At 46.4% G+C, this 26,212-nt stretch overlaps 1 protein-coding gene across 2 annotated transcripts in view; it reads right to left on the minus strand.

The window, feature by feature from the left end:
- CHD9 (chromodomain helicase DNA binding protein 9) overlaps nt 1–26,212 on the minus strand; it is a 143,232-nt gene that overhangs the window by 61,751 nt on the left and 55,269 nt on the right. For both annotated transcript variants that reach the window (XM_069740558.1, XM_069740556.1), the window contains exons 3-4: nt 17,760–18,100; nt 360–468 (exon numbers count right to left, since the gene is read on the minus strand). In XM_069740558.1, the coding sequence (XP_069596659.1) occupies nt 360–468; nt 17,760–18,100 (450 nt within the window). The remainder of the gene's footprint in view (nt 1–359; nt 469–17,759; nt 18,101–26,212) is intronic.

Raw genomic sequence — 26,212 nt, forward strand, 5'->3', positions numbered from 1 at the left:
GAGAAGTACGCCTGCGCAGGAGCGTGATGCCGGGGAGACTGTGGATGATGTAGGACGCATCATCCACACAGAGGAAGAAGGGAGGCACCAGACCGGGAACATAGACCGCCCTCGGACCGAACCGCCCCGCAGGCGAGTATAATAAAAGGTATTTTTCTAGTCTTACAGGTCGGGTTGAGGACAGATATACAGAATTATAGAATGCTGTATATCAGCCCTGAAAGGTGATGGCTGTATCTCATATTGCCCAAACCTGGTGACAGGTTCCCTTTAAGAGCTGCTGAAAAATATCGGAAGCTGGGAAACAAATGGTTAATGATAATGACTACTTATAGAGAGGAAGAAAAGTTATTACACACCTGAGCGTCTTCATCCTTCAGAGTTAGCGAGGCTGTTTCACAGTCGGAGATTTCATCGGAGGATTCAATCTTTCGCTTTTGATTCTTGCCCAGAGTAATAATTAATTTGCTGTTGGAATGAAGAAAACTGAACACTTAGAAAGGGAAATAACGGTGGCAATTGAGAAAACCCGATCAAGCTCCTATTACATCTCTCTTATTAGATTGCTGGGAGCCTCAATCAAATATTCGGAAATGATATAAAATAGTACAAAACACACACACAGTGTGCAATACACAGATGTGCTGCCCACTATGGGCGCCAGAAATCAGGAGATGAATTAGTGCACAACTCTGCACTAGAAGAACGTTACATACAGAACACCATAGAGATGAAGGACCCGGGTCGTCGTCTGACACCGCAGTTGTGATGGATTTTGCCACCTAATCTGAGAGTAGCATAATGTAGAGACAAAGATGCCGATTCCAGCAATGTGTCACTTTCTGGGCTTCTTGATATGGTTTTGATAAAATCAGTTTTATCAGCAGGAGATTATCACTAGACGACTAGTAAACCTGCTGCCAGGTAGACCTCCATACTCCTGAGCTCTGTATAATCTCGCCCCCACCATTGATTGGGAGCTTTCTGCCTATGCACAGTGTACACAAAAAGCAGCAAATCAGTGGTGAGGGAGGGGTTATACAGAGTTTATCTGGCTTTTTTGCTGCTTTTCTTGCTGCGCTTTTCAGGATCCCAAAGTTCAGCGTGGCTTCCACCATACAAAAATGAACAAGGTAAGGTGTGAGGCCACCAAAACAAGACGTATTTGACACTATAAAATAAGGGAAAAAGGGAGATTTCATCAAATTATTTAGTAAAAAAATATTTTTATGCCTGAAAAAAAAATAGTGGCTATTCTGAACAAAAAAATTTCCGAGTTCATGAAAAAATATATACCGTATATACTCGAGTATAAGCCCATTTTTTTAGGCTGAAAGTGCCCCTCTCGGCTTATACTCGAGTCGTTATCCTAGGGAGTCGGCGGGGGAGGGGGAGCGGTGGCTGTCACATACTCACCTGCTCCTGGCGCGTTCCCTGCATCTCCAATGGTCTCCGGGCAGCTCTTCCTATGTTCAGCGGTCATGTACCGCTTATTAAAGTAATGAATATGGACGCATATTCATTACTTTAATGAGCGGTACGTGACCGCTGAACATCGGAAGATGCCGCCGGCTCCCGGAAACCATCTGACAGTGAGACGCTGCCAGGTAGCGTGCCGGGAGCAGGAGAGTATGACGGGGGAGGTGAGCATTGCGCTATATTCACCTCTCCCCATTCCACCGCTGCGCGCCGCTCTGTCTTCGGTCCTCTGGCTGTGACTGTTCAGGCCAGAGCGCGCGATGACGTGGTTAGTGTGCGCCCTCTGCCCAAGCAGTCACTGCGGAGGATGGAAGATAGAGCTGCGTGCAGCGGTGGAACGGGGAAGGTGAATATCGCAAGTGCCGGGGACCTGAGCGAGGAGAGGTGAGTATGTGATTTTTTTTTTATTTTAATCGCAGCAACAGCATATGGGGCATAATGTGTGGAGCATCTTATGGGGCATAATGTGTGGAGCATCTTATGGGGCATAATGTGTGGAGCATCTTATGGGGCATAATGTGTGGAGCATCTTATGGGGCATAATCTATGGAGCATCTTATGGGGCATAATCTATGGAACATTTATGGGGCCATCAACCTTTATGAAGCATTGTATGGGGCAAATGTTTCTATGGAGCATCTTATGGGCCATCATTAACTTTTGTGCAGCATTATATGGGGCATATTTTAATATGGAGCATCTTCTAGGGCCCATCATGAACTGTATCGAGCAGTATATGGGGCGAACTTTTTATGGAGCATCTTATGGGGCCCTTCATGAACTGTATGGAGCATTATATGGGGCTCCTGATTCAATATGGATATTCAAAAACACAACCTACTGATGTCTCAATTAGTTTTACTTTCTCTAGCAGCCTTCCACGACAGCCACAGGAGGTTGTCTCCATACCCTAATGGGGGACAGGAAGCACAAGAGGTTAAAAACCCCTCCCACCTCCCATTAACCAGTGTCTTTCCTGTTCCCCATGGGGCATGGAGAGGTTCCTGGTGCGCTGCGCGGCCGACTCTGCAGTGTACCTTTTCATCTTTTTCTTATGCCGGGCATTGGTGGTCGGGCCCCCGGGGCTTCCTCCTCCGTTGTGCTCCCCGTTTCTTCTGGATTCGGGACCGCATTCCTGGTCCTCCTGCGCTCCCCTTGCGGGGTAAAGCGGACCGGTGAGCCCTTCCTGGAGGCCTCCCTGAGCTCTCCAGCGTCTCCCCCTCCTGTGCACGCTGTTCGGCGACCCGGAAGTCACGTGGTGTTCTACTTCCGGGTCGGCGCTCCTGCATAGGAGCGATATCCTGTCCAGTGTATGGACTACTGAACGGCGTGTGAGGCACGCTGCACCCTCGCACGCCTGCCTGGGACCGCGGAGGGGGAGGGGCGGCTAAGTGCCATGCGCTGTGCAGACTTATTACCTATATAAGCTGCGAAGACATCTCAGGTAAGCCTGCTGTAAAGCATGGAGTCGTCTTGCCCTGCAGCTGCAGAGCCCAGCGCTCCTCAAGCCCCAGTAAGTGCGGCAGAGATGGGTCCCGTTTAAAGGTAGTTTTAAGTATACCTTCTTACGCCGCTTCCTCTCTCATTGCAGGGAGTCAAGCCTGGCCCTAGAACCATTACTAAACGCAAATGCGCTACCTGTAATGTGAAAATGCCCTTAGATTGGGAGAAAAAGTTGTGCCAACCTTGTACGGATAAAGTAGTCCGGGCGGAACACCCTTCATTAATTGAAGAAATTCGCGCTCTGGTTAGGCAAGAGGTCCAAACCTCTTTAGCCACACTCGCCCCCCCTCCTCCACCACCACCATCCTTACCTGGCCCATCACTTCCCAAGAAGAGAAAAATCCAGGAATATTCCGGGTCAGAGTCTGAAGAGTCTTACACGTCATCTTCAGTCAAATGGGAAGATATGTTACCCAATAAATATTCGGAAATAAGAAAATATCTTTTCTCCTCTGAATACATTGAGGAATTGGTGTCTGCGGTGAGGAATACTATGGGGCTTAGAGAGGAACCAGTTACTCAGTCTATACAAGACGAATTATTCGGTATACATACCGAAAAACAACCTGGGTTTCCCGTACATAAAAGCATCATAGACATGATCAATAATGAGTGGGAACTGCCTGAGAAACGGCTATCCACTCCTTCGGACTTTAAACATCGGTTTCCTCTAGATGAGGATTCAATCAAATGGAGCATCCCCAAAATAGATGTTCAGGTGGCAAGAGTGGCTAAGAAGACGGCTCTGCCGTTCGAGGATTCTTCCCAGTTAAAGGACCCCTTAGATAGGAAGATTGAGAGCCTTCTCAAAAAATCCTGGGAAACTTCTACCTCGGCCCTCAGATTCAACATTGCATCCACCTGTGTGGCCCGCTCTCTCTTCCGTTGGATAGAAGAGCTAGAAAACCACATCTCTCAGGGTACCCCCAGGGAAGAAGTATTGGACTCCTTGCCTATTTTGCATCGAGCAACTGGGTTCCTTGCAGACGCCTCGCTAGAATCTATCCGTGTGGCCGCCAGATCTCTAGTCCAGACAAATTCAGCCAGAAGAGCTCTCTGGCTAAAAATGTGGAGTGGGGATGTCACTTCAAAGATAAAGCTTTGTTCCATTCCTTTTAAGGGTGACTATGTGTTTGGGCCCTCATTAGATGACATACTGGAAAAAGCTACGGACAGAAAGAAAACTCTTCCTGAACAAAGACCTCCCAGGAAGCGTTTTTTTCGACCCTCCCAGCCCCAGCCCTCCCAGGGTAAAGGAAAAGGGAAATCTGGGAGGTGGAGTTATGCAAAGGGGAAACCTAAAAACATCCTTATTCCCCAACAAACACAACAAGAAAAACAATGACTCCGATCCGGTAGGGGGGAGGCTTTCGAACTTTGTTCACAGTTGGCAGAATATCTCCAACAGCCCTTGGGTGGTGAGTGTCATCCATCAGGGTCTTCTGATAGAGTTCGATGCGCCTCCTCCCAGGATCTTAAGAGTCACCTCCCCGTCATCTCGGGAGACTCAAAAACTGATGATGGCAGGAATACAGGACTTACTAGACTCGAGAGCTATTTCCGTGGTCCCGGTAAACGAGCAAGGGAAGGGACACTATTCCCGTATCTTCATGGTAAAAAAGCCTTCCGGGCAGGCTCGGATCATAATAAATCTAAAAGCTCTCAACATATACATTACTTACCGCAAGTTCAAAATGGAGTCAGTAAAAACAGCCATCCCTCTGATAGCTTCTCATTCCTATATGGCAACAATAGACCTCAAGGATGCCTATTTCCATATTCCAATGCATCCCCGCCACAGGAAATACCTAAGATTTGCGGTCCGATTCAATCAAAAAATCTTACATTTTCAGTACAACGTTCTCCCCTTCGGGATCTCCTCGGCCCCAAGGGTTTTTTCCAGAGTTATGGCGGAAGCGGTAGCTCATATCAGGAACCAAGACGTCGCTATAGTGCCGTACTTGGACGACCTTTTAATAATTGGTCCTTCCGCCGAAATTCTCAATCAGAGAATTTCCAAAACTCTGAACATCTTACAGCTTTTGGGTTGGATACCCAATCTAAAGAAGTCTCAACTATTACCTTCAAAGGTGATAAAATTCCTCGGAGTCCTTTTGGACTCGGAAAATCAAAAATCTTTTCTACCAGAGGAACACCAGAGGAACCTAGTATCCAAGGTCCTAGACTTCAAGAAACAACGGTCTCCGACTCTGCGGTCTGCAATGTCTCTTCTGGGGTCAATGACGGCCTGTATACAATCAGTCCAGAGGGCTCAAAGCCACTCCAGAGTTCTGCAGGCACACATCCTAGGAAATTGGAACGGAAATCCAAATTTCCTGAACAGAAGAGTCTACACTCCAGGGAAGGTAAAGGCCTTGTTAACCTGGTGGGCGATCAAATCAAACCTGCTAAAAGGAGTGGACTGGATACAAGATCCGCTGGTAACAGTGACAACAGATGCCAGTCAAAAAGGTTGGGGAGCAGTGATTTTGCAAACCCCATTCCAGGGTCACTGGAATCGGAAAGAAAGCTCCAATTCCTCCAACTTCAGAGAATTGATGGCAGTGGAGAGGGCCCTTCTGGCAGCCAGCAGTCTCATCATAGGTCAACATGTCAGAGTGTACTCAGACAATATGACGACTGTAGCGCATCTAAAACTCCAGGGGAGTCCGAAGTTCAACCATTTGAGAGCAATATCGAACAGAATATTCTGCTGGGCAGAGAAACATCTCCTCTCACTATCAGCAATACATCTCAAAGGGTCAGTAAACATTCATGCGGATCTCCTAAGTCGTCACGATTTGCATCCAGGAGAATGGAGCCTGAAGACAGACGTTTTCAGAATGTTGACAGACAGATGTGGACTCCCCGACATAGATCTTCTAGCGTCAAGCCAGAATGCACAGGTCGAGAACTACTCTCTAGACCCCAGAGACAGGTCTCAAGGAGTAGACGCCTTTGCTCATACATGGAGATTCCATCTAGCGTACGTGTTTCCTCCAATACCTTTGCTTGCAAAGACCCTCAGGAAGATCCGAGACGATCAAGTCCCGACTATCCTAGTAGCTCCGGCATGGCCAAAGAGGAGCTGGTATCACCTCATCAGAGAACTGAAGGTGGATGGTCCAGTTTTTCTTCAAACATCAGAGGATCTACTCTGCCAGGGCCCCTTTTATCATCCGGAGCCGCAGAAATTCAAGCTGGCAGCCTGGCTATTGAAGCCCAGGTACTAAGAGCTAAAGGTCTTTCGGAGTCAGTAATCTCTACTTTACAGAAATCTAGAAAACCTGTCACCAATGCTATATATAGCAAAATTTGGAAGAGATTCTCCTCGTGGTGTCATCCTCATAATCCTGACCCTTTCCATCCTAACATCTCACAAATATTAGATTTTCTACAAAAAGGATTGGAGTTGGGGCTGAAGCCAAGTACCTTAAAGGTCCAAGTGTCAGCTTTGAGTTCTGTCTTCGACCAAGACCTTGCAGGTCACCGTTGGATAAAACGGTTTTTGGTCTCAGCATCAAGACATTGTCCAAGAAAACAAATCTTTGTACCATCATGGGACTTAAACATAGTTCTAAAGGGTCTTATGGCTCCTCCATTTGAGCCGTTATCATCTTGTTCCTAACAGCTTCTGTCCTGCAAGACTGCCTTTTTAGTTGCAATTTCTACCGCAAGACGAGTGGGGGAAATACAAGCCCTTCCAATTAGAGAACCTTATCTTACTATAAGAGACAATTCCATTGTGTTCCGACCAGATCCATGTTTTCTTCCGAAAGTAGTGTCAGAATTTCATCGATCACAGGATATAGTCCTCCCATCGTTCTGTCACAATCCGTCAAATCCGGAAGAACACAGATTTCATACATTGGATGTACGGCGTATAGTGCTATACTACTTGGAACAAACTAAATCCTTCAGAATCGACAAAAATCTCTTCGTTCATCTATCTGGCCGAAACAAAGGCAAGAAGGTAGCGAAGAGTACCATCGCCAACTGGATAAAGAAGGCCATTACTGAAGCATACCTAGCTCAGAATATTGCGGTTCCTGCTGGCCTAAGGGCTCATTCCACCAGATCTACTTCTGTCTCCTGGGCTGAAAGGGCTGGTGCTTCAACAGAGCAGATTTGCAGGGCTGCAACATGGTCTTCTCTACACACATTTACTAAGCATTATAGATTGGACTTCTGGTCCAACAGGGAACTTGCCTTTGGCCGAAAGGTTCTTCAGGCTGTGGTCCCTCCCTAAATACAGAATTGGTTGGCATTCCTCCTGTGGCTGTCGTGGAAGGCTGCTAGAGAAAATAGAATTATTCTTACCGTTAATTCGGTTTCTAGAAGCCTTCCACGACAGCATTAATTCCCTCCCGATGTTCTTGGATATTTCTTCTGAGAACCTAAAGGTAACCGGTGCTATGGGTTCAGTTGTAAGTCACTGGTTAATGGGAGGTGGGAGGGGTTTTTAACCTCTTGTGCTTCCTGTCCCCCATTAGGGTATGGAGACAACCTCCTGTGGCTGTCGTGGAAGGCTTCTAGAAAGCGAATTAACGGTAAGAATAATTCTATTTTTATTGGTATCTACTTTTATTTTTGATTGATTAAAGGGAGCTTAGTCTCCAGAAATGCCACATCCACCTTTCTTGCTATTGGGGGCGCTCAGCACATGTAGTAACTTCTACTATTATTGTTTCATACGACATCTAAGCTTCATGTTGTGCTTGTGGTCTCTGTCTGAACCTTTTTCAACATATTTTCCTCTGATATACAGTCTCTATACTATTTTCGGATCCAATAACATTTATGATCAATGGCTGAAGTCCTATATCACATGTGAAGCTTCATGGGGTGGGCGACTATTAAAGATGAGTGGGTATGCTGGCATCGAGGAGACTGTGCCTAGAGCCCACTGCAGCACCGTCCATATGGCTGGAAGCAGAATCATGGCTGATATCTAAAGGTAACGTCACATTTAGCGACGCTGCAGCGATCTAGACAACGATCCCGATCGCTGCAGCGTCGCTGTGCGGTCGCTGGAGAGCTGTCACACAGACAGCTCTCCAGCGACCAACTATGCGAAGTCCCCTGGTAACCAGGGTAAACATCGGTTACCAGCGTAAACGTAAAAAACAAACGAACACTACATACTTACATTCCGGTGTCTGTCCCCCGGCGCTCTGCTTCTCTGTACTGACTGAGAGCGCCAGCCGGAAAGCACAGCGGTGACGTCACCGCTGTGCTCTGTTTTCCGGCCGGCGCTGTGCTTCTCTGCACTGTGTAAGCGCTGGGGACAGACACCGGAATGTAAGTATGTAGTGTTTTTTTTTTTTTACGCTTACGCTGGTAACCAGGGTAAACATCGGGTTACTAAGCGCGGCCCTGCGCTTAGTAACCCGATGTTTACCCTGGTTACCAGTGAAGACATCGCTGAATCGGCGTCACACACGCCGATTCAGCGATGTCTGCAGGAGATCCAGCGACGAAATAAAGTTCTGGACTTTCTGCTCCGACCAACGATGTCACAGCAGGATCCTGATTGCTGTTGCGTGTCAAACTCAACGATATCGCTATCCAGGACGCTGCAACGTCACGGATCGCTAGCGATATCGTTCAGTGTGAAGGCACCTTTAGATGTCGTTTTTCTCCATTATGCTATGTCTTCATTCAGATGTCAGTTTATCTTGAACGCACTTGGTGTTTTTCTCAGATAAACCATGTACCCATTATAATCTATGAACCTGTTCACATGTCCAGGTTTTTTTTTTTTTTTTTTTTTTTTTTTACAGAGAATCCGCAAAAAATATAAAACAAAAACAGTCCTGTCCATTTATTATCCAAATGGCGGATTAAACTTGCCCATTTTATTTCAGGGACTCGGTGAAAAAAATGAGACCGCACATGGAAGTCATTGTGTCACTCATGTGCTATCCATTTTCCCTTTGGTTGGAGAAGCTTGGATCTTTTTTTTATTTTTATTTATCGACTTATGAGAAAATAAGGCACCACACAAGGATGGTAAAAAAGGGACACATGGACCAAAAAATGGATGAAAATCAGATTCAGTACTGATAACTGAGACCTAAGGCCGGGTTTTCACAGCCGTACTAAGACTCAGGTCAGATGGCTCTGTGTGGATGACCAGAAGCTACCTGAGTCACACAGATGGGACCGGCTCTGTATGCTTGTCCGTATAGCGGATGACCAGAAGCTGCCCGAGTCACACAGATGGGACCGGCTCTGTGTGCTTGTCCGTATAGCGGATGACCAGAAGCTACCCGAGTCACACAGATGGGACCGGCTCTGTGTGCTTGTCCGTATAGCGGATGACCAGAAGCTACCTGAGTCACACAGATGGGACCGGCTCTGTGTGCTTATCCGTATAGCGGATGACCAGAAGCTACCTGAGTCACACAGATGGGACCGGCTCTGTGTGCTTGTCCGCACAGCGGATGACCAGAAGCTACCTGAGTTACACAGATGGCACCGGCTCTGTGTGCTTTTCCGCACAGCGGATGACCAGGAGCTACCCGAGTCACACAGATGGGATCGGCTCTGTGTGCTTGTCCGCATAGCGGATGACCAGAAGCTACCTGAGTCACACAGATGGGACCGACTCTGTGTGCTTGTCCGCATAGCAGATGACCAGAAGCTACCTGAGTCACACAGATGGGACCGGCTCTGTGTGCTTGTCCGCATAGCGGATGACCAGGAGCTACCCGAGTCACACAGATGGGACCGGCTGTGTGCTTGTCCGCATAGCGGATGACCAGGAGCTACCTGAGTCACACAGATGGGACCGGCTCTGTGTGCTTGTCCGCATAGCGGATGACCAGGAGCTACCCGAGTCACACAGATGGGACCGGCTGTGTGCTTGCCCGCATAGCGGATGACCAGGAGCTACCTGAGTCACACAGATGGGACCGGCTCTGTGTGCTTGTCCGCATAGCAGATGACTAGAAGCTACCAGAGTCACACAGATGGGACCGGCTCTGTGTGCTTGTCCGCATAGCGGATGACTAGGAGCTACCTGAGTCACACAGATGGGACCGGCTCTGTGTGCTTGTCCGCATAGAGATGACCAGGAGCTACCCGAGTCACACAGAAAGGATCGGCTCTGTGTGCGCTTGTCCGCATAGCGGATCACCAGGGGCTACCTGAGTCACACAGATGGGACAGGCTATCTGTGCTTGTCCGCATAGCGGATGACCAGGAGCTACCCGAGTCACACAGATGGGACCGGCTCTGTGTGCTTGTCCGCATAGCGGATGACCAGGGGCTACCCGAGTCACACAGATGGGATCGGCTCTGTGTGCTTGTCCGCATAGCGGATGACCAGGAGTTACCCGAGTCACACAGATGGGACCGGCTCTGTGTGCTTGTCCGCATAGCGGATGACCAGGGGCTACATGAGTCACACAGATGGGACCGGCTCTGTGTGCTTGTCCGCACAGCGGATGACCAGGAGCTACCCGAGTCACACAGATGGGACCGGCTATCTGTGCTTGTCCGCATAGCGGATGACCAGGAGCTACCCGAGTCACACAGATGGGACCGGCTCTGTGTGCTTGTCCGCATAGCGGATGACCAGGGGCTACCCGAGTCACACAGATGGGATCGGCTCTGTGTGCTTGTCCGCATAGCGGATGACCAGGGGCTACCCGAGTCACACAGATGGGATCGGCTCTGTGTGCTTGTCCGCATAGCGGATGACCAGGAGTTACCCGAGTCACACAGACGGGACCGGCTCTGTGTGCTTGTCCGCATAGCGGATGACCAGGGGCTACCTGAGTCACACAGATGGGACCGACTCTGTGTGCTTGTCCACATAGAGGATGACAAGGAGCTACCCGAGTCACACAGAAGGGACCGGCTCTGTGCGATTGTCCGCATAGCGGATGACCAGGAGCTACCCGAGTCACACAGATGGGACCGGCTTTGTTTGCTTGTCCGCATAGAGGATAACCAGGAGCTACCTGAGTCACACAGAAGGGACGGGCTGTGTGATTGTCCGCATAGAGGATGACCAGGAGCCACCTGGGTCACACAGATGGGACCGGCTCTTTGTGCTTGTCCGCATAGAGGATGACCAGGAGCTACCTGAGTCACACAGATGGGACCGGCTCTGTGTGCTTGTCCGCATAGCGGATGACCAGGAGCTACCCGAGTCACACAGATGGGACCGGCTCTGTGTGCTTTTCCGCATAGAGGGTGACCAGGAGCTACCCGAGTCACACAGATGGGACCGGCGAAGTGCTTGTCAGCATAGAGGATGACCAGGAGCTACCTGAGTCACACAGATGGGACCGGCTCTATGTGCTTGTCCGCATAGAGGATGACCAGGGGCTACCTGAGTCACACAGATGGGACCGGCTCTGTGTGCTTGTTCGCACAGAGGATGACCAGGAGCCACCTGAGTCACACAGATGGGACCGGCTCTGTGTGCTTGTCCGCATAGCGGATGACCAGGAGCTACCTGAGTCACACAGAAGGGACCGGCTCTGTGTGATTGTCCGCATAGAGGATGACCAGGAGCTACCCGAGACACAGATGGGACCGGCTCTCTCTGTGTGATTGTCCGCACAGAGGATGATCAGGAGCCACCTGAGTCACACAGATGGGACCGGCTCTGTGTGCTTGTCCGCATAGCGGATGACCAGGAGCTACCCGAGTCACACAGAAGGGACCGGCTCTCTGTGTGATTGTCCGCACAGAGGATGACCAGGAGCTCCCTGAGTCACACAGATGGGACCGGCTCTCTGTGTGATTGTCCGCACAGAGGATGACCAGGAGCTACCTGAGTCACACAGATGGGACCGGCTCTGTGTGCTTGTCCACATAGAGGATGACAAGGAGCTACCCGAGTCACACAGAAGGGACCGGCTCTGTGTACTTGTCCGCAGCATAGAGATGACTAGGAGCTACCTGAGTCACACATATGGGACCGGCTCTGTGTACTTGTCCGCATAGCGGATGACTAGGAGCTACCTGAGTCACACAGAAGGGACCGGCTCTGTGTACTTGTCCGCATAGTGGATGACTAGGAGCTACCTGAGTCACACAGATGGGACCGGCTCTGTGTGCTTTTCCGCATAGCGGATGACCAGGAGCTACCCGAGTCACACAGATGGGACCGGCTCTGTGTGCTTTTCCGCATAGAGGGTGACCAGGAGCTACCCGAGTCACACAGATGGGACCGGCGAAGTGCTTGTCAGCATAGAGGATGACCAGGAGCTACCTGAGTCACACAGATGGGACCGGCTCTGTGTGCTTGTCTGCATAGCGGATGACCAGGAGCTACCTGAGTCACACAGATGGGACCGGCTCTGTGTACTTGTCCGCATAGCGGATGACTAGGAGCTAGCTGAAATTGACATCTAGTCTGAATGCTTTTTATATAAACCATAGGTCTGTACGAAAAATCTTTTCTGTGTATTGGCACACAGGTTATTATTGGATCAGTGTACTGTCCGATCAGCACATTGACAGCATACCGACCAAATATATACTTGTCTGAGAGACCGGTTAAAGCGGTGTTTCCATCTCTAAGATAATATGCCAATGTGTAGTAAGTGTAGAAGTAATAATAATAATCAGGGATGCAATATGCTTAGATAAGCACTTATCCGAAGCTATTCGATCAGCAATAATAATAATACAATTATTAGGAAATGCCTCCAATTAGAACTGTAGTATAGTTCTTCTAATTGGCTATGTCACTTACCCCATGTGCAGGTCATTGCAGTAGCTTAAGTATCCACAGTTACAACACTTATAAAGTGACAGGTAGTGGTCGTAACCTAAGCTACGCAATGCCCTGCACATGGGGTAATCGACATAGCGAATCAGACGAACTACATTACATTTCTAATTGGAGGTATTTGCTATTACACCTACTAAATATTGGGATAGGATGTTGGAGATGGGAATACCCCTTTAAGCCATGTTTGGACATAGTGTAACTACTGCACTGTTTTCCGCAGCAGAAAAAAAAAAATATCAGCATTTACCTCCCATGTGAACACCACCATAAGCAGATGTAACAGGGGGCCAGCTTAGTTTATTTAATTCCGCATAGTTGTCTGTACAGTGATACGTTTACAACTCTTCTTCACCTTCATCCTTTTTTGGAAATTTTTTTTTTTTTGCAAAATATATTGTGCACATTAAAATAAAAAAAAGATTTCCAAAGAGAACTTGTCCGTTCCTTGGTAAGTGATGTGAATGGCCTCTTCTTATAAAGCACCTATGGGTGTATGAAGCAACATGGAGGAACGCGTGCCATTTGTGGTGCCATGCGATACTTACTTCTTTGTATTCTGGATACAAGGCAGAGGACGGCCTTAATAATGTCTGTCAGTGATCCGATCTCGCTACCACCACCTAACAGTTCCCTGCGGCGCAGTGTCAGGCAGGGAAACCAGAGGTTAACCAAACTGTTACAAAACAGCATTTGATCCTCTCCGGGGAAAGACGGAAGACTTAAAAATATAATCACAGGGCTGTGGGGAACCCGAGGATGGACCTGCGGAGAAGGCCGCCTTAGAAGCAGATACCTCACACATTGCAGGTTTGATCATTACTGCCCGGATGGAAATGGCTGAGCTACGCCTGCCTCCTCACAAGGGCCGGGAGGCTGGCTTTATTGTGTAGTCAAGGCAATTAGTTTACATGAATGCGGCGACTCTGGCACTGCGGGCGCCTGAACCGCTCACTCCCCCTCTTGAAGGCATTATCAATCTTCTAACTGCATTGCCGTGAGGGGATAACATGAAGCAGCCACTGATGGAAACTCCATTTCTGCTCCCGGCATTCAGACATCCTGGAATCTACAACACGCCTGACTACAAAGAGGGGTGTAACCGCCAAGATGAGGCCCTCACAGCGACTGACGGGCCTCCAACATCAACCTCAGCACATGCCGATCTGTAGAGTCAATGCCAAAGTGAACAACAAGAATAAGGCACAGGGGACATCTCTGCAATCAGCGAGAACACCGCAGTAGCCTTCAATCTGTGTGAAAATTAAGAGAAATCCGACTATCAATCTAAAGAGAATCTATCAGAAAAATAAGTGACCGGTCACTTCTGGCCAGGCGTGGATTCCACAAGGTATAACCATAATATATAGAAATAATCAGTGAACGGGTTTGCTGTGTGCATAGTCCACAAAATAATTTATACCACAGATTCCTTGAGAATTTTTAAGTGGGTGACATACGGTAAATACTTTTAAAGGGGACCTGTCAGTAGGTCATAAGTGTCAGTTTTTTTCCTCTTATTTCATTCCCATGATTCTCCAGAGCAATTCATTCTTTGTCTTTTTAAAATCTGCCCCACGGTTCCAGAGATATGATGCTTTTTATTTAGCTCTAATTCGTAAGATCTTCATTGAGGGGGGTGTGGTTCACAGGATTCTCAGGGGGCGTGTCTGCATAATTACACTATGAGCCACGCCCCTTGGCAAAGGTCAAAATGCCTGTATCTCTGGAACCGTATGGTGGATTTAAAAAGGACAAAAAGCGCAATACTCAGGGGAACAGCGGGAATAAAATAAGAGCAAAAACTAGACAGTTTTGACCTGGTGTCTGCTTTTCCTTAAATTAAAAATTTCCATTGCCAACATACACTTTATTTACTCCACAACAATGCAAAACAGCACATGGTCAGCAGAGGACGCCTATGCAGAACACAAGCCATTACCTCTCTAATCACAGTGCACCCCCCATAATCACCACCATAAATCTCTCCAGCATTTGAGCTACAAAATGCATTACCCCAGTCCCTTACACGCAATCAAGTAGACAGTCGGACATTAGAAGGCAGTGCTCACCCACATACCTGACCCTGCTACAATGGCCAATTTCCAAATATCATCTATAGTATCAAAAATGTAAATGATACCAAACACTTCTCATATATCTGTACCTGCATAAAAAGAGACCAATTTATCATAATTAGTAGTAATTCAATCCAATAGCAGCAGGAGCCAGATTATTCATTATCGTGGATTATGAGATGCTCATAGCCTACATTCACACTGCGAGAGCTCTGCCCGCCACATATGCTTCTCTGCCAGGTTATTACACAAGATAGCCTGGAATACAAAGCTGTCACATAATTGGCGATTGAAACTTTGTCTTTAATCAGGCTAATTACTATTACAAGGGTGGAACATCAGATGCTGGATAAAGAAATGACTGATGGTACCACTTCTGGATGTGTGAAGGAGGCCTTAGCCTGTGTGCACAGTGTGTTTTTTAGGTGGATTTTGTCAAAAATATAAATGGTAAAGCACCCCTTAAAACGAGCAAAATGCACAGCCACGTCAAATCAGTATTGTTGTGTGCAGGTTCCTTCTCATGTAACTTCTATTAATTGCCCAGAATCCGCCAGAGCACTATACTTAACAGCACAGAGTAAGAGACGCCGGCGGTGACTTGTGTACGTAGCCTAAGGGTTTTTTTTGTGCGTTTCTCTGCTGAGTTTTCACAGCAGTAAGTCTCCAATCATATCTTGGGGTCTTTGAACTTCTTATATTTTTTTCCTCCAAAAACTCAATAAAAAATCAGTGTAAACACATCCTATGCTACGTGCGCACGATGCCTTTAGATGTATCGTTTTTGAAGCGGGAGGCTCTTCAGGAACACACCCACAATGTTCGTCCTGAAGCTTCTTTTTTATGTATTTTTGGATGTTTTGCTGCTGAAATAAAAACCACATGTGCACATAACACTAAAGGGTGTGTTCACACTGAGTTTTTTCTGAAGAATTTTTGCAAATAAAGTAAGTATCAGTGTTTTCTTTACAGGTGTTTCTCTATATAACCAATGTTATTCAATGAGACAGGGCTGATCTGCGATTTTTTTCTCAGGTGGAATCTGGATGAAAAACAAATTGCAGCATGCTGCGTATATCGTAAGACTCACCAATGCAAGACAATGGATGCGAGAGAAAAAAAAAAAAAAAAAAAAAAAAATCGCACAGCACGCAGACCAAGCATCTTCCATCCGATTTTTACACACACATCTCAAAGGAAACCCGACATTTCACCAGCCAAATACAGTAAATTCACAGCCGGAACCATCAGAATAGAACAGAAATATGTCAGTTAGATATATAATTAGTCCCCCTTATTTTTAATAACCAGCTAAGGGAAAGCAGACATCTGTGAGCTGGCCTTATTAGGCTGGGAAGGGGCCAAAATCCATGGATCTTCCCAGCCTATTAGTATCAGCTCACAGTTGTTTGCTTAGCCCTTGCTGGTTATTAAAATAGGGGAGATCCTATGTCATTTTTTTAGGGTTCACACTTTTAAACAACCAGTAAAGGCTAAGCAGACAACTGTGAGCTGATATTAATAAGCTGGGAAGTTCCATGCTTATTGGCCCCTTCCTAGACTAGTAAGACCAGATCACAGCTGTCTGCTTTCCTTTAGCTGGTTATTAAAATAGGGGGAGCCCACACCATTTTTTTTACATTGATCCCTAAAATGCTGCCATATAATCTCCACAGAGCTTATTAAATATCTGATGGCTATCTATCTCTCTCTCTATATAAAAGACCGCTTTATTAGTTTGTAAACTACGGTACCTTTAAATTACAGAGATAATTACAGTATGTAAAAGAGGATGTTAAAAATGCATTGCATACAGATTGCATATGCATGTGATATGGAAGCTAGTTGAGAAAAATTGCACTGTACTTCCATAACACTTGTCTGATTTTTCAGGAGTTACGGTATATTGATTTTATATTTGGGGCATAGCATATTGATTTTATATTGGGGGAACAGTATATTGATTTAATATTCGGGGATACGGTATATTGATTTTTATATTCAGGGGCACAGTACACTGACTTCATATTCGGGAGCACAGTCCACTGGTTTTATATTCAGGGGTATGGTATATTGATTTCATATTCGGGAGAACGGTATACTGATTTTATAATCAGGGGTATGGTATAATGATTTTATAATCAGGGGTATGGTATACTGATTTTATATTCAAGGGGTATAGTATACTGATTTTATATTCAAGGGGTATGGTATATTGATTTTATATGCGGGGGCACAGTATAATGATTTTATATTCGGGAGTACGGTATAATGATTTTATATTCGGAGGTATAGTATACTGATTTTATAATCAGGGGTATGGTATACTGATTTTATATGCGGGGGCACAGTATAATGATTTTATATTCGGGAGTACGGTATATTGATTTTATATTCGGAGGTATAGTATACTGATTTTATAATCAGGGGTACAGCTTATTGATTTTATATTCGGGGGCATGGTATACTTGTTTTATATTTATAGTTTTAGGTCATTTTAGTAAAAAAATATTTTGTAGGGGTGTCCTGAGATTTTTTTTCTTTTTCCCCCCACCAATGAGCAACAATCCTAAAAAGGTTTGGAAACACAATCATAGCAGAACCCATCTGGATGCTACCATGTTACAGGCATCAAAATGGATGTTGCTTCTTTTACTTTTTACACTACTCTGAGCCCTTTCAATAATATTTTTATTTTAAAGGGTTAATTAATTGGCAGAAGTACATGACATGTCTACATGTAATGCTACGAAGCTCTGATAGATTCTGCTTCTACAACCTGACCGTGCGCCTAGAATAGGTGTCTCTGACCACTTGCTCCGCGGACTCTATAAATCCTGTAGGAGTGATCCACCAACCTGGCCACCTCTCCATTCTCTGCACCACGAAGGACTGTGGATGTCTTACATTTATACAATAAGAAAACAATTACTGGATAATCTCACCCAATCTTCTTCTTCTCTTTGAGTTTGGAGGTGAGCCCGGCTTTGGTTTTCTTGCTCTCTTTTTCCTTAGGTTTGGACTTTGCTTTTCTTCCCCGTTTCTCCTCTTTACCCTCTGAAGAGGAAACACTGGGAAAGTTCTCAGGGCTCATGACCCGAGGAATGTTCCTCTCACCCCTCTCCTTGGCTTTCGCGATGGCCTCAGAGATAATCCGATTAGCCTTCTCCTGCTTGCTCTCGGAATCAGCCTTTTTTTTGGGGCGCTTCTCAGATGTTGACCTCACCTTAGAATTCGACAGCTTGTGGTAGGACCGAGAACCATCAAGCTTTTTGGAGGAGGGCGGCTGAAAAAGAAGGTGAATGACTATCAATATATGACACCACTAAAGCAGAATTAACCTAGAAGAGATACAGAATGACCAAAATAATCGGAGATCTGGTTGACATTTCCAAGAGTAGATCACACGAGATTTGATTAAACAATTTCTATGACTGGAGCATTTTTTCACAAAAAGGTTTGCCGAAATCACTGCTTCCGAAACAACCTCACTGACATTGAGAAGCTCTGGAGATGGACAGAAGCATGCACAAAGTGGGGCAATACCGTCTGGTAAGGGATAAGTACAAGCGATGGTAGAGAAGGTGTTGTGGGCAAGGACAACACCTATAAAATGCTCGGAAAGCCACTGCTGCTGCTCCGTGGCCCGAGGAAATGGTTCTTCCAGATGTATAATGGCAAAAATGGAAACGGTCACGTTTAGACGGCAACACTACGAGAACGAAGAGCCTTAGGATTAACACGTTTCTGAGCCAGACCAGAGCCTTTCTCACGGTATATAAACCAAGTATCTAGTTTTTATACCTTGAGAAAGCGGCCGGTCCTGCACACAAACGCGTTGGTATCAATAAAGACCTATTTGGAATCCCAAACCTCATTGACATGTCATTCCAATATGGGGTCCTTACATCATAAAAGGTTGCCGGGGCATCATACACCCCTTCTTAGCAAAAGGTTGGCAATTATGGAAAATATACCCACCAGAATAGTCCATGAAGTTGGTCACCATGGTGAGGGTTATCAAAACCATTCCCAAAAATGGCTGTTTGGGGGGAATTCCCAAGGCAGGGCTTACATTTCCCTGGATTTTGGGTTGTCTTAATTCTTGTTGCCAATTTCCTACTAAGATGGCCACACATGCAAGGAGGTATTGCAAATACTGAAAGCCCGTATGACATCTCCCATATTCTTAGATCGCCCCTTGCAAGGTTCTAATCCTTACTTCTTGTAACACAAAAAGAGAGGCTGGTAAATTGAGAAACGACTTTCCAGCGTGTTGGATGGTGTCAGAATAAAATTAAGCCTTGTCAAGAGATGTGCTTCATATCACCTCATACACGACCCTACTTCTATTGGACCAATGCAACAAGACGCAAGGTATACCTTTAATGCAACAGTACCGTAATGAAGCCTTGCAGACCTTGAAATAGAGTTGAAGGTGCTGTCCACTTAAGAAAAAAATTACCTTAACGTGTTCATGACGATCATAAAGAACTTATCAATAAACTTGTGTCTTCAAAGGTGTCTCAACCTTCATCTACCAGCCTTGGTCATTCACTTGCAGCCCGGGGCTGTCTGACTGCTTATTTCTAAGGTTAAGCCAGACCCTTCCCTGTCCTCTAGCCAGTACGTCAGCCCAACCACACACAGACCTGATGATGGATGAAAGTGAAGGACAGTGTCCGATAGCTAAAAGGCAGGAAACTGAAAAGAATAGTAAATTGGAACGTTCTTTATAATCATATAATGATGAGATCTAATGCTATTTTTGGTCAGGTAGACAACCCCTTCAAATATCTGTAAAATGTGCTCATCCCTATGGATAAGATGGTCATATGCTTACAGTAAGACACACAATGGATATAAATGGAACAGAGAGGTCAGTAAAGATTACAAATTTGTTATTAAAAATGTAAGACATTTGGGTAGACTGTCCATGCAGAATATTTTTTGCTATGCTCACAATTTATTATCATTTTGCAGGGCGATAATAAAGGATTGTCTGTATTACCCATTCACTCGCTACTGAGGGGGATGGAGATTATTAAAACCATTAATCCACAATTTCACATCGGAGCCTCATTGTGTAAACTTGAGTAAATCTACTGCATTCTCCACCGTTCTGTTACCTCTTATGAAAGAGGAGGGGGGAAACGATATTAAAACCAATCATTTACGGTAGTATTTTATTGCACAGATACATGCGCACATCCATTCAAAGCCTCGGAGACACATAAATATTGGACCGGCATTTGCCAGCGCTTGGCAACTTTATTACAGCAGTATGTGCCAAAGTGAAAATAGGATAAAGTAAATGTCATCTGCGGTCCAAGGATGGCTACATAGCTAGAACCACACTAAGCGCTCTGCTGTATTACAGCACCTTGGAAGTGGCAAAAAAATAGTCACAAGGCCATTGTGTGAGAATATTCACTAACAGCCCTCAGTAGTAGATCCCCACAAAATCCATCCATGATATGTATAACGACCCAATAGGGGGTCAGACAGCGTATGGCGCAACACACAACGCTAGGGGAGAGGAGGGCCCTACCAATAGGGAATGAGGGATGGTCACCTCCTGCTCAAACCTGATCCTGTCCCTGCACTCCCTTAACGCCCTAAGTGGGTCCTTCACCCCACTGCCGTCAGGAACCTTGTCCCTCGCTGCCACATAACACTGCCCTGGCTAGTGCCCTGGCTGGCAAGGGCGCTAGCCTCACCGGTGCAAATAGTACCACACAGGGGACAGTGACAAACACGAGAAATGTGAAAACACAACACTTAGCTTCCAGACTCCGCTGCCAAGCTCCACACCGCAGAGGACACAGAAACAGGACTCCAAAACTCTAGACGTAGCTGACACCAGAGAGCTGCAACTGCACGACTGGTCTCCATAAAGAAACCCTATCAACAGTCAGCTGATGCATCAGGTGACCATTTAAAGGATGGTGTGAGTGGTCACCACCCACATCAGCTGACCTAGCAACTCTGCAACTGCAATGCACTGCCAACAACGAAAACTGACATTAACCCCCGCTGGCCTGAAAGGAAAAAAGCTACATTTATTTAAAACATAGTGGAACCAGAGCTGCCACGAATCAAAAAATGGATTGTGACACTTCCTTTACCAATGTGCGAGCTTTTAAAACTCATTTTTATCTGCCACCCAAACCTTGCAATAGAGAAGATCACTCGGCCCTCCTGGACTTGGGTCACTTGTTAGCAGCAATTTAGGGACAGATGGAAGTAGGACAGATAATACTTCCAACCAAAACAATAGTCAATAGTCCACAATCTGGTACATAATTCAACAACGGTTATTAAATTGTACACAAACCAGGCACAAAATTATATAAAAAATAATATATAAAGTCTAGAGCAGAAACTCAGCTATTTGTGGCTGTGGATCCACATATATGTACCAGGGAAGGGCATTACGGAGCCTCTACGTACACAATTAATCTCATACAGGGCTGGTGCATACGTTTAAAATAAGAATAGATGAGAAAATATATATTATTCAGCATAAACTCCACTTATAGTTATGAGGATAGTCTATATCATCCTTCTATATGCTCCTCCATCCTGGTATATGCAGTCCATCCTGGTATATGCTCCCCCATCCTGGTATATGCTCCTCCATCCTGGTATATGCAGTCCATCCTGGTATATGCTCCCCCATCCTGGTATATGCTCCTCCATCCTGGTATATGCAGTCCATACTGGTATATGCTCCCCCATCCTGGTATATGCTCCTCCATCCTGGTGTATGCAGCCCATGCTGGTATATGCAGTCCATCCTGGTATATGCTCCCCCATCCTGGTATATGCAGCCCATCCTGGTGTATGCAGCCCATCCTGGTATATGCTCCCCCATCCTGGTATATGCAGTCCATCCTGGTATATGCTCCCCCATCCTGGTATATGCTCCTCCATCCTGGTATATGCAGTCCATCCTGGTATATGCTCCCCCATCCTGGTATATGCTCCCCCATCCTGGTATATGCTCCCCCATCCTGGTATATGCAGCCCATCCTGGTATATGCAGCCCATCCTGGTATATGCTCCCCCATCCTGGTATATGCAGCCCATCCTGGTATATGCAGCCCATCCTGATGTATGCAGCCCATCCTGGTATATGCAGCCTATCCTGGTATATGCAGCCTATCCTGGTATATGCAGCCCATCCTGGTATATGCAGCCCATCCTGGTATGTGCAGCCCATCCTGGTATATGCAGCCCATCCTGGTATATGCAGCCCATCCTGGTATATGCAGCCCATCCTGGTATATGCAGCCCATCCTGGTATATGCAGCCCATCCTGGTATATGCAGCCCATCCTGGTACATGCAGCCCATCCTGGTACATGCAGCCCATCCTGGTATATGCTCCTCCATCCTGGTATATGCAGCCCATCCTGGTGTATGCAGCCCATCCTGGTATATGCAGCCCATCCTGGTATATGCAGCCTATCCTGGTATATGCAGCCCATCCTGGTATGTGCAGCCCATCCTGGTATATGCAGCCCATCCTGGTATATGCAGCCCATCCTGGTATATGCAGCCCATCCTGGTATATGCAGCCCATCCTGGTATATGCAGCCCATCCTGGTGTATGCAACCCATCCTGGTATATGCAGCCCATCCTGGTATATGCAGCCCAGCCTGGTATATGCAGCCCATCCTCGTATATGCAGCCCATTCTGGTATATGCAGCCTATCCTGGTATATGCAGCCTATCCTGGTATATGCAGCCCATCCTGGTACATGCAGCCCATCCTGGTATATGCAGCCCCTCCTGGTATATGCAGTCTATCCTGGTATATGCTCCTCCATCCTGGTATATGCAGCCCATCCTGGTATATGCAGGCCATCCTGGTATATGCACCCCATCCTGGTATATGCACCTCATCCTGGTATATGCAGCCCATCCTGGTATATGCAGCCCATCCTGGTATATGCAGCCCATCCTGGTATATGCAGCCCATCCTGGTATATGCTCCCCCATCCTGGTATATGCAGCCCATCCTGGTATATGCAGCCCATCCTGGTATATGCAGCCCATCCTGGTATATGCAGCCCATCCTGGTATATGCACACCCCCACCTGCGCCACTGTTGTTCAATACATAGAGAAAAAAACAATAAACACTCCTAATCACCTTTCCTCCGCTCCCGTGACGCGCGTCATTGTCTTCTAAAGCCACCAGCTGACTTCAACGGCCAAGCGACCAGGGAGCATGACGTCACTGCCATAGCATGAATCCAGCCAAGTGACTGAATCATCCAGAACAGCCACCACTTATAGTTACAAAAATAATCCTTATTATCCATAAGTGAGTCTGCTGATAATCTTAATCAATGGAGAAATCCCTCTTACCCATAAACAGATGGGATGGGTCCTCTGGAACAGGAACTGGTAGAACTTTTTAAAACATTTTCCAAAAAGTGAACTGCGCAAAGTTGTGTAGCATGCTCAGACACATCTGCTCACTGATTACTTTGATACCAAAAAATACAAAAAATATAAATAACACTATAAAATATTTATTTTTAAAACGCACAAAAAAAATCTTAAAGCAAGCCTACATCAGACCTAAAAGTACCTACACCACCTATTTAGGTACTGTCATCATGCCGAATATGCCGCCTGTACAGCTGTGGACAAAAAGTTTGAAGACTGATGCAAATCCTGATTTTCACAAAGTTTGCAGCTTCATTTTTATAGAGGCACTCTAAATTGTTATGAAGAGTGATCAGAAGCATGCAGACTTAGGAATCCCACCAGAGCACGCACTGTAGGCTCGGAGGATTTGCTGGTTTCTGAGCCGGGACCAGAGGGTATGTATGCGTTATACATACTCCTGGCCAGAGCCTGTTTAGTGGGCGCAGCCACGTGAGGCCATGCGCTCTAGTCGGCCACGTCACTAGTCAGGACATGGCCTCGCGCTATATAAGTCAGACTATGGCCAGGAGCATGTATAACTCATACATTCCCTCCGGTCCCAGCGCAGAAACTGTCAGAAGCAGTCATCACTACACTGTATCAAAAGGGCTTTACAGGTAAGGACATTGCTTCTGATAAGATGGTCTTTAAATCAACCATTTTCATGATCATCAAAGTGAGGTTCAACTGCTTTAAAAAAGGCTTCAGGGCGCCCAAGAAGGTCTAGCAAGTGCCAGGACTGTCTCCTAAAGAGGATTCGGCTATGAGATCACTTCAACACCAATGCAGAGCTTGTCCAGGAATGGCAGCAGTCAGGTTTGAGAGCAATGCAAAGGCTTTTAGAGACTGGCCTGGTGTCAAGAAGGTTAGGAGAAAAGCTCCTCTCCAAGAAAACCAACAAGGCCAGCCTGACATTCTGCAGGAGCACAGACTGCAGAGGAACATTCTCTGATGAAGCCCCTTCAGACTGGTTATAAAATGGTTGTCTGGAGAAGAATAGATGGGTGCTACCATGGGTCCCGTGTAATGGGTATTGTAAAGCATCCTGAGACCAATCATGTGTGGGGGGTTTCTCCTCCATGGAGGGGGCTCACTCACAATTTTGCCTAAGAACGCTGCCACGAATAAGGAATGGGATCCAAAAAATCCTCCACGAGCAACTTCTCCCAACGACACAGGAGCAACATGATAGTGAACACTGCTTGATGGAGACCATGTCACAAATCAAAAGTGAGACCAAAAGTGTCTCAGTGAACAAAACATTGAGATTTTGGATCCATTGCCAAAAAACTTCCAGAGAACCTGAGGTCAATCAAAAAGTAGGTGGACCACCAAAAATACAGAGATTGTGATAAACTCCAAGCCCTGAATGGGCCGTCATGAGTCAGGATCTGGCCCAGGAGCTGCCAGGGCGAAGGGTAGAAGGGTCAGCATGTTAATATTGAGTCTTTACATAAACTTATCGATAAAAGTTAAAAAATAAAACCTTATGAAATACTGATAATTCATTTTAGATTACGAGTAAAACAAACATGTCAAGATCCGCTGGTGACGAATGCACCAAGCATTTTTAATAAATAATCGATAAATCCTATTGTGTGTAATATTGCTTACACGGTCATGTCCCTCCGACAGGTGACAGACGCCTCCTCCGTGGCACCATGAGAAGACCCCTTAGCCAGCACGTGTCACCGTGACAGCTGAAAGCCCCTGTGCTGGAGCGGGGGTCTGGTAACACATGACGTAGCACTCTCCAACAGTGTGATGACTACACATACTATACCCACATAACATACCCTATCGATATACAATGGCGGTATACACACACGCACACACCCACACAGATAAACAGGCTCTGTCCTGCCCTCCCGCCAATGATTGCTGCCCCCGTCCTTGTTCCTGATGGAGAAAGCCTTAATCTACGCAGCTTAATGTACAAAACAATGACTAACGACCGCATCCGCATCTGCGGCTCTTCTCAAACTTGCGATGTCTAACCGCAGACACGAAACGACATGCAGCCAAAAACACTCAGTTTTGCACGCCACATTTTTTTCTATAAAATATATATATATATCTATATATATATGGGGAGGGGGCTGTTATAGATATATATATCCCACTGAACAGACTAGGACGGAGGGGGCAGGATGTGCCGAAATCCCACTTGGCACTTTCTCACCTCGCTCCGAGCTCCCATGGGCAGGCGGTAGGGGTATCCACAAGCATCCTGGCTCCCTAAGGCAGCGAGCGCCACCGACTCTTGCGGCAAGGATAGAAGAGAGGGCTGCGGTTAAAGGGCCGGCAGCCTGAGTCAGGGGACTACAGCGGGCACCACCGGCTTAAGATGGCGATGGAGCAAGGCCACTTACACGGGAGAGAGGTTAGACAGCCCCCTCCTCTTCCACGCTCATTCAGCCTCTCACTTACCCTTCCTCTCGGCCTCTTCGCTGAAGACATCCTTAATCTCCAAGGATTTTTTTTTTCCTCTCTGCAACCCCCCCTCCCCCCCTTCAAAAAAAGTAACCCCCCTCCCCACAAAAAAGCCTTCAAAAGCCAGCGAGAACCAGGCTTCTCCCATTCAGGAGCATCACCCTTACACAGCAACTATACATTGTGTATCCTGAATGTTATTATATTTTTTTTTCTTCCTCCTGATGAAGCTGGAAGAGGGGGATGGAAGAAAGGAGGGAGAGGGGGGATTCCGCTCGGTGTCTGGATGTCGGCAGAAGCTGCTGATAAAACCAGCTATAAAAAAGGAGAAAAATGAAAGCTCTGTAGCCTCAAAATGCATCAGCATGAATATTAGAGATGCCGATAAAAAAAAAATATATATACATATATATACACCGAGCACAGCGCAATGTGAGCGGCCAGCAGAGGGCGATGAGAAACATCATTTTATTCTACCAGGATCTGAAGTTTAACACCTTCACTGCCTCAGGCCCACTAAT

This window comes from Ranitomeya imitator, chromosome 9 (assembly GCF_032444005.1).
Source record: "Ranitomeya imitator isolate aRanImi1 chromosome 9, aRanImi1.pri, whole genome shotgun sequence".
Taxonomy (NCBI): Eukaryota; Metazoa; Chordata; class Amphibia; order Anura; family Dendrobatidae; genus Ranitomeya; species Ranitomeya imitator.